This window comes from Penaeus chinensis, chromosome 20 (genome assembly GCF_019202785.1).
Source record: "Penaeus chinensis breed Huanghai No. 1 chromosome 20, ASM1920278v2, whole genome shotgun sequence".
In the NCBI taxonomy this organism is placed as follows: Eukaryota; Metazoa; Arthropoda; class Malacostraca; order Decapoda; family Penaeidae; genus Penaeus; species Penaeus chinensis.
This window is the reverse complement of record NC_061838.1, coordinates 892,835-902,834: the sequence shown is the minus strand read 5'-3', so window position 1 is coordinate 902,834 and position 10,000 is coordinate 892,835. Positions and strand designations below refer to the sequence as shown.

The following is a 10,000-nucleotide window of genomic DNA, read 5'->3' as shown; positions in this document are numbered from 1 at the left end:
AATTTCCTATAATACTTAATTATACTTTGCAAAAGACATTCACAAATGCTCTTAAAATCTCTTTTTGGTTCAATGTCAATATATCTAAAACTTATTATTCTGATGTACGATTTCATTATCTCTTTATTAATAGACACGTTTCGTTTGTTTAGCCATTTTGTCGGAGTACAGTGATTTTCAGAAGAAATTTGAAAAATAAAAATGATAAAAATAACGACAAAACTTTTTAAAATGTACAACAGCAACTTGCAATACGTTGTTAAATAAAATTGGCAACAAAAAATCAGACTTTTTACCCACATACTTTGATTTATCTGTTAATCGTTTTGTAAAATTTTCATTTTTTCTTTTTATCCTCATTCATTTCACCCAAAATACATACTTAAAAATCGTAATCTCATATCTAATAAGAAATGTAACGAAGAAAAAAAACTCACCTTTATAATCATGTATAAAAGCAAGCGAAAAGGATAACCTAACATGAAAAAAAATATACGTCTCCCAAAATTTACGCACACCAAATTACCTATTTCTTTATCCCCCTTATTTATCACCCCTCCTCTTTTACACCCATATCTAAACTAACCCTTAGCTTCTCATCCCCATCCTTCTATTGCCCCCTTATCACCCATTATCTCATTTCCCTTATACTTATTGTTCTTTACCCCCCCCCCCTTTTATTGTTTATCTGATCATCTATTATTCCTTACCCCCCCCCCTCCCTTTATTATTTATCTATTTATCATTCCTTATCCCCCTTTATCACCCGTTATCTCATCCTCCATTTACTTATTATTCCTTATCTCCCCACCTTCATTATTTATTGATACATCTATCGTTCCTTTACCCCCCCCCCCCTTGGATAATTTATTAATCTACCTATTTACCATTTCTCATCCTCCCCCCCCCCCTCCTCCTTCCCATTTATCCCCCATTCCCCCATTCCCCTCATTCATCACCCCCTCCCGCGATCTCCCCCTCGAGAGACGAAGGGAAACCGAGGCGAGACCCGCACACACACACACACACACACCGACTTTTTTCCCTTATTTTTGCCCCTTTCCCCCCCCGCCCCCCTCTCTCTGATGACGTGACCGGCCTTTCTTCCCCGCGGAGAGGCCTATGCATGTCCCCCTGGCTTCGGTCCGCCGCTTCCCCCGCAGGCCTACGAGGAGGTTTAAGTAGGCCTCGACTGATGTCTTAAAGGAGAAGACGCCGCCGGGAAGAAGGTCAGACGCTAAAGGGTTTTTTTCTTCGCTTGGGCTATTTTAAGGTTTAATTTTATTTGGTGGGGGTGCTTTGGGGTTTTATTTTGGGGGGTTTATGAGGTTTGTTTTGGTTGGGGGGTCTTGTTTATTTTTTTATTTTATTTTTTTGAGGGGGGGGTGAGGTTCTTAAGATTTGGGTTGATTGTTTTGGTTGTGTTTTGTTGAGATTTTGTTTGTTTGTCTGGGTTTCTTGTTTATTTGTTTGGGTTTGTTGTTTTGGGAGGAGGGATTTTGTTTGTTTTCATTTCTTGGGAGGATTTTCTTCATTATTTTTGTGTAATTTTCTTTATTTTTTTTTTTCTTGTTTACATTTGTTTTCTGTTTCTGTTTTTATGTTAGTAAGAAGGGATTTGGGATTTTTTTAAATTAAATTAATTTTATTCAAAGAGCGAGGTTTTCTTCATTGTTTTTTTCTCTTTCTCTTTGCTTATTTTTCTTTTAATTTTCTTCTCTCTCACTTCTTTTCTTTTTCTTCTTCTTTTCTTTTATATGTTAGACTAATATTCATATGTTAGACTAGGATATTGATATATATATGTATATATATATATATATATATATATATATATATATATATATATATATATATATATTGTCTTTCTTATTATGTATATTTGAGAACGATTTCATTATTATCATTACCATTATCTTTTTTTTTTTTCTTTTTTTTTTTTGCATCACAATGAATTATCATTTTTTCCCCAATAGTTTTAGCCTTGCACATTTTTTTTTAGAAATTTTAAGGCACTATGTCATTCTCTCTTATTTCCTTATTTAGTGTCTTGTATTCCTGCGCATCTCTTTTAGTATGTTGTTTTGCCTACTTCCCTTATTTATCTGTTCATCCCTTTATGTTATCCGTCTTTTTATCCGTCTCTCTATCCTATTTCCTTGAGCTTTTTTACGAGCACGAGAAGATGGTTTGAAAAATAAAGGGTCGAAATAGGGCAAAATAGGTAATAGAGACGCATCCTTTGCGCGGAGAAATTGGTGTCTGTCTGTCTTGATTGTGTCTTTCCACTCGCCCTTACCTGTCAGTGTCTGTCTGTTTACCTATTTGTGTGTCTGTCTGTCTGTCTGTATGTATACCCTCTGTTTCTGTATCTGCTTCTCTGTTTATTTGCCTCTCTGTCTATCTATCTATTTAGCTGGCTCTCTGTCTATCCATCTGTCTATCTATCTATCTATCTATCTATCTATCTATCTATCTATCTGTCTCTCTGTCTATCTTTCTATCTCTGTCTGTCTGCCTGTGTGTGTGTGTGTGTGTGTGTGTGTGTGTGTGTGTGTGTGTGTGTGTGTGTGTGTGTGTGTGTGTGTGTGTGTGTACATTCCTGTGTCTGTGTGTGTATACCAACCTGTGTGTGTGTGTGTGTGTGTGTGTGTGTGTGTGTGTGTGTGTACATTCCTGTGTCTGTGTGTGTATACTAACCTGTGTGTGTGTCTGTGTGTGTGTGTGGCTCCCCTTTGGGTGTGTCATCCAGAGGAGGTCAGTGTCCTAGCAGTGCCTGAGGAGCCATCACTGCTCCCTGTGGCTGACGAGGCTGTGAGTTTACGGTGCCTTTGTGTGGCGTTGGGGCAGTCTCTGCGAGTACAGTGAGATTACAGTGAGCTTGTGTGCTGTGGAGGAATGCAGTGAGATTGTGAATGCGGTGAAATGCAGTGAGATTGTGAATGCGGTGAAATGCAGTGAGATTGTGAATGCGGTGAAATGCAGTGAGATTGTGTGCTTTGGGAGGGAAATATAGTGAGATTGTGTGGTTTAGGTTTGGAAATATGGTGAGATTGCTTAATTTGGGCTGGAAAATACAGTGAGATTGGACACTCAAGTTTTGAAAATTTACAGTGAGGTTGCAGTGACCCTGTGCAGTTGACGAAATGCAGTGAGATTGCGTAATTTGGTTCTGAAAAATGCAGTGAGATTGTATAGTGTGGCTTGGAGAAGGAAGTGATAAATAACGCATTTATATGCTTATGTATTTGAGAACAATTTCATTATTATTTTTTTATTTTATTTTATTTATTTTTTTTTTTTTTCATCGCAACGAATTGTGATATTTTATTTTTACAGTGCTTATATAATGTGTGTTGTGGCTTGGGGAATACGATGAATGCTTGATATAGATTTTTAAATTTTTTTATAGTGGTTCTTGGTGCTTTTATATAATGGTGCTTGCTTTGTGATTTTTTTATTTTTTTTTTTTTATATATAGTGGTGCTTGATGATTTAACTTAGGCAGTGTAGGTTTATCGGTTTTATTCGGAATTTCTGTCTATTGAGAGGCCTGTGTGTGCGTTGCTTGCAAATGCCGATCACAAGCGAAAAGATTAGTATTTTTGAGATAGGTTTGTGCGTCGTCTAACAAGGTTACAGATATTTTGTATGTGTTAAGTTCTTCAGCAAAGACTTTATGTTTATGCATCCCATTACACAGGTTTTTGTGCACATTGCCGTAAATGGTTAGGTTTGAAGTGTGGTGCAATAGGGGTTTATACTCATTTAATTATCCAAAGCAGGATCACGTGAAGTAAGAGCTCGACCAAGACCAATTTCTCAGTCGGTAGGAAATCCCTTTGTTGTGCGCAAGTTTTATCTCGCCGGTATATGTTTAAGGCGGAGTTACGTTGGCCTTTGCTGATGCGATGCTGTCCTTTTTTATATATTTTTTGCTGTTACTATTGACTAGAGCCATGTCAGCTCCTTTTGGTGATTTTTTTTTTTTTTTTTTTTTTTTACAGTCCCATTCTAGACAATTACGGATATTTAGGCTTAATAGTGTTTAGTTTCAGGAGCTTTGATTTGACAGACAGTGACAGCTATCAGTCTTTTAACAAATATGCTCTCTTGAAGTATACAGACAATGGCAGAATTGAAAGAATGAATTTGAAAAGTGAAAGGAAAGAATATGTAATGCTTTTTGAATAATTTAATTACTAGTAGATATTAAGTACGTTATTAAAAGCTGTCAAGGATGACAATTTGTACTAAAAGTAATTTAAGTAAACTAGGTCAAGTTACATTAATTGAAAGGTGACTAGATCAATTCCAGAGATGGTTGTGATTTTATTTTTTTTTGCATACTGAGCTGAAAGTAAGCAAAAGATATTCAAGAGATGCGGCTCAGCTTATTTATTCAGCAGTTATTTATGACTGAATTATTAATCACCTTAATTTTAAATGAGTTTTTTTTTTTCTTTTTTTGAGGGGGTAGGGGTAGTGACAATACCTCTTGGTATTTGTCATTAAAAATAGGTTCAACACTTAGGTATCTGTCTCTAGTTATGGTTGTCTGTCTATTAGTTATGATAGATATAATAACCATTACATACCTCTCAGTGATAATTTGCATATGTTATATAGATGGGCAGCTCAGTCTCAAACTTAATGTGATGGCCTCTGGTCTGTGAAAGTGCAATTTAATTTATTGTGATGGTAGTTTTTTTTTTTCTTTAGTAATAGTTTGTGTAACTAATGAGTGAAAAAAAAAAAATATATATATACATGCGTGGGTGCAATGGTGTTGGTTTGTATGTGCATAGTGTAGGTGGGTGTATGGGTATGTATGGATGGATGGATGTAATTATGTATGCATTTGAGTCTAGTTTGAGAGAGGAGGAACAGGACGCAAGTGATAGATGTGTGCAGAAGGAAAGCAATTTAGTGTCGTTTATTTGCTTGATCAAAACGCGCTTTCACACTCCCATTTTCCGCACCGCCCTCTCAGGTCTGCACTCACCCACGCTGCAGTTTTCAAGAGAAATAGCCTCGTCACAGTTATTTGTGTGGTTTGTATTTTTGAGTTGAATTGCTAACTACTGTTTTCTTGGGTTAAATCTGATTTCGACACTGCACAGATAGGAGAGCACACACCGAATATATTTGTAGAGCCACATGAGCATATAACTTCAGGTTGTGAGTCACTTTACCACTTGTCTTTGCAGGAGAGAAATTGCTGTTCATCATTAGGTGAGATGTCATAGAAATTTAGGTCTAGGTCAGCTGATTTTAATCTATTTATTGCTTTGAAGATATTAAATGTTAATCAGATTCATATATTTGTGTGCTAAGTTATCTACTTCTTTAGGATTAAACTTTGGCAAACTTATATGAATTATTAAAATGTATGTTTATGCTAACGAAATTGAACATTGGATCCATTTTTTAGAGTTTAAAACTGTTCTAAATCAAGGAATTTGAACTGACTTGATTGGATTTTAGAATTCTGACTAGGCCATCAGGCAGTGCCCATATTGATGTGCCGCTTGTTCCTTCAGGGAGAGGCTTGAATCACCACAACCTCCCTCATGGTATGTCTTCCATATACCCTGCCTCTCTTGCATGGGCTCCATCTTACTTAGAAATCCTTTTGCCTCTCAGCTGTAATGAAGAGAGTATGACAAAATTTTCCTTTTACATTTTGCACCGTTCATTTGCGACTCTGTTAAACTATAGATGGTCTGATGTGGTTGCATCATAAACAGCATAGTAACAAGTGGGAAGACAGGGAGGATAGAGTTACAGTAGGGTCGAACATTTCAGTGGAAAGGATATCCTGTGTCCGTAGCTGGGAGGAAGAGCTCCACATACATATGAGTAGTAGGTTGTACTTGTTTATTCATATGTTGAGTAAAAGTCACCCTCTAAACTCTTGGGCAAGACATCCTTTTCAAGAAGGGAAAAGCGCATTCAGTGTCAGATAAATATTGCTGGAGATGTAACTGAACGATATTGCAACTTAGTTTAGCGTGTTGTTTGATTTCATATTGTATTATGCTCAGATAACAAACAGGAAAACTGACACACCACATCCTTTAGTCCCCTTCTGAATTCCTGACTGATAATATGGTTTTCACAGTAAAGTGATGCAAACAGTTTACTTAGGGTCACATTCCTTGGGTTTGCATGTGGACATACAGTAAGGGATATATGTGTATGGTAAATAATGTGTATTTGTATTTTCCTTCTTTTTTTTGTTTTTTTTTTCTTCTCTTTTCCTTTTATTCTTCTCTAATGAGTATCTTGCCTCAAGTAGTTCATAGGGTTCTTTGTTATTGATGGCATTGTATCGTTATTTTGATTTGGTTTTCTTCGCTGGCGTAGGTCAGAATGCATTTATAACATTTTTGTCATCTACATCTAGTGATAACTGATAATTGCATATCATAAATAAGTCTCATGTATTATGTATTTTGTGTAAAGCCCCCCTTTCGTGTAATGGAGTTTTGATGCCCTGCTTGTGAGGACAGAGCCAAGGGAACTATCATAGTGGAATAATCTGGTAAAGAGTTGCTATGGTTATATAATTGTTTTTTGTGTATGTATTAACACTGTTCAGGTACTGAAGCCAAGGTTGGTAGGGATGGTGGGTGAAGATGTTATATGTAACCTTTTTCTCCCTTAAACTGATGCCCATTGGTTAAAAGATTGCGATGCTTGTGTACCGTACTATAAGTTGGGAACGTTGAATGCTCACGATAGAGTTTAGAGTGTGCATAACCATGAACAGTTTTTAAAATTCGCCTCATTTAGTTTCAAGACAGTCACCTGTGGTATAAGTTTTGAGTCCATGTCATTTGCAGTTATTTATTCCTACGACAGAGGTCTCTCTTTTGAATAGGTTAGTATTTTTACATACAGTCGGAAATTTTGGTGATAAATTTCACTGTCCATCATTTTTGTGTCCACTATTTTTATCATCATCATCATCATCATCATCATCATCATCATCATCTGTTTAGACTCCAAGGAGGTACGGTACACTTTGCCATGCAGTCTGGTATATCATTTAGTTAGACTAATGCTTGTCATGAAAAGTGCATGTTAAAAGCTAAGTACTTACTTGATTATACACATTTATCATACTGAATATTTTGTGGCGTGTTTATTCACCATTAACAAATTAGATTCCTGAGTCTTTCCTTCTCTTCCTCTCTTTCTCTCTCTCTCTCTCTCTCTTAAAGTGACTATGTGATTTAAAATGGCCATTGTGCCAGAAGATGAAAATGGAAATAAGGTGATAAATTAATGAATAGTTGAAACTAGGAAAATGCGGGATTGGCAAGATGCGGCCAGGAGTTCAGTTTGTGTCACTTAGTATAGGGTAGTCCAGGCTGCTCAGCTTTTACACTGGATGAGCTTTAAATAGAAGAATAAGTGAATAAAAAGAAGATTTATTATTTTATTTTTCTGTGTAAATTTATCTGGCTAAACCATTTTAATTTGAATGATTATATATATATATATATATATATATATATATATATATATATATATGTATGTATAATATATATATATATATATATATTTTTTTTTTTTTTTTTTTTTTTTTTTTTTTTTTTTTTTTTTTTTTGAGGAGACATGATTGTTGAAGCTACTGTATAAGCACTTTTCTTTATTGCAATTTTAAGGTTTTGTGGGCTTGTTTGAATTGCAGCATATTCAGCCATTCTCTCTATCTCCTCCTTTTATATCAGAGAGGGAGAGAGCTAGAGACTGAGAGATGCTGTATATCACCGTTCATGAATTATCAAAAAAAAAGAAAAAGAAAAAAGATTGATAATAATAAAAGCTTCCTGGATGAATTTTTTTTCAGTAGTCAAGAGTTTTTCGTGACTAAATCCTAGATGCACACATGTTCTGGCTGCTGTTTATCTAATCTCACCATTAAAACATATTTATAATCCACATCCTTGATTTGAAAGTTCTCAGCATAGGCTGCTCACCTGGCATTCGTAGTTCAGTATCCAGTGCTTAACGCTGATAGACCAATATTTGGCTAGTGTGTTTCACTTCTACTTAATTGAAACTTCCTTTCTTTAATCCTAACAGATGCAGCCAAGTTAGTTTCAGAGTGCCACTACCTCAAGAATCCTAAATCAGTCAGTCAGTGAGATTAGAGAAAATTGCTCTAGTGTTTGATTTTGTTTAATCTAATAGTTCTAACTTTATTACCTTTAGGATATGTCTCGGTTCAACAACACAATTGATACTCTTATGTCACCTCCTCACTCTGGTGTACATAATGACTCTGTGCCCTTTCCTCCTCATGTGTATATTTGGGGTAGTGTATTTCAGTGTGGTTTTCAAAATTGTTGTCTTGTTATTTAAGAAGAAATATTACAGTTAATTATATTCTACAAAAGATGAGGATCAGATGAAATGATTATATACCTGTTATTATCTCAAAATTCTTATCACTGACACGTTTTCAAAAACATTTTTCTAAGGCTGTCTCATCCTACACAGGTTTCTTGTGTCAACTTCAAGGCTTGGATCACCCGACCTTTGCTAGTCCTGATGTATGGATCATCGAGTATAGACAACAGCATGGACTTTGAGAGCCCTGACGTCGAGAGAGAGTTTCCAGGCCTCTATGGCTCTGAGTCCTCGAGGCGAAGCGACAGTGACTGTGAGCATCTTAGGGATTTCTGTCATTTGTTGTGGTATTATACATATGTAGATATATGTATATATATATGAGTCTGTATTTGTACTTCTTTTTTAAGGTGAAGGTGAAGTTCATGGCAGTGTTAACTATTTATTAAGCATTCTGGATAGCAATTTTCCAAGACCATTTCCAGCAAGAAGTATATCATAGGAGAAAAAAAATGTCAGCAATGTGTTTTTTAACATAGTTGTGAAATATAGCTTTCCTTTTTTTCTGGAAGGGAATAGGTGGTATAGTAAAGGTATTTATACTGATGCTATATAGGATGATGGTCATTTAATGAATAAGTTCTAGAATTTTATGAGAAGGAAGATAGCCTAACAAGTTCAAAGTTGCTCTTGATGATAATAAAAGACGAAAGAAAAAATCAATGGTAGCAGAGATTAATTAATTTCCTTCATAAGAGATAGATTTTGTTATAGTCCCCATATGTATACAAAGTCAAAAGAAAGTTTCCAGAAAAGACTTGGAATAACTATTGGCCTTTAATAAAATAGATTGATACTGAAGAGTGTCATCTATGGGAAAATAGTTGCACTTTGAAAGGGATGTACACTTGCCTCTAGAACTCCACATTCTGTGCATTAGTGCATTTGTTGTTTCCAGTTTAATATGCTTTCATATTTGTGTGTTTTCATTTTACCATTGTTTATTCTTCTTACAGGAGTAGCTTTGCTAGAATTTTTACTAATGACTTGCATTTTGATGGCCAACATTGGTCTCTAGTGTAATGTTTCGTGTTTTGTCATATTGCATGACCTGGTGACAAACTCTTGTGACTAGCATGTTCAATTTCTTGTTTGCTGCTTTCACTCTGTGACACATTGCAGACTAGATGTATGTAATGATGTCTTCTTCCATTATGTTTATCTTATTATACATTTTTTAGCAGTCTTTGTAGCTTTTATTTATCAACAGTGGAACACTTCTGAAGTGATGAGGGAGGGGGACATAGAATTTGCTTAATGACAGTGACATATTTTGCTCCTGTTTCTCTTCCCTCCTCTCTTCCCCCTCCCTCATGGATGCAAGGACGTTAGCATTGTTTGTGTCTCTTTCCCTTGTTTGCCTAAATTTTCATTATCTGCAGCATGGTTTGATTTTAACAACTCCTATAGCACTTGAATCTAAAGCCATTAGTGATGTGTGTTGATTAATTGTTTACACAGGACAACGCAAACACACAGACACATCTGTCTCCAAAGTGTGTTTACAAGCTGTCACACCTAAAGGAGTGAAAAGCTGCACACATGCATATACAGTCATATGCAGAAGCACCTATAT

At 35.7% G+C, this 10,000-nt stretch overlaps 1 protein-coding gene across 1 annotated transcript in view; it reads left to right on the top strand.

The window, feature by feature from the left end:
• The first annotated feature begins 4,889 nt into the window (after window positions 1–4,889).
• Window positions 4,890–10,000, top strand: part of LOC125036169 (ralA-binding protein 1-like) — a 31,028-nt gene continuing 25,917 nt past the window's right edge. The window contains 2 exon segments of the mRNA XM_047628606.1: window positions 4,890–5,054; window positions 8,515–8,677. Of these exon segments, the coding sequence (XP_047484562.1) occupies window positions 4,905–5,054; window positions 8,515–8,677 (313 nt within the window). The 5' untranslated portion in view covers window positions 4,890–4,904.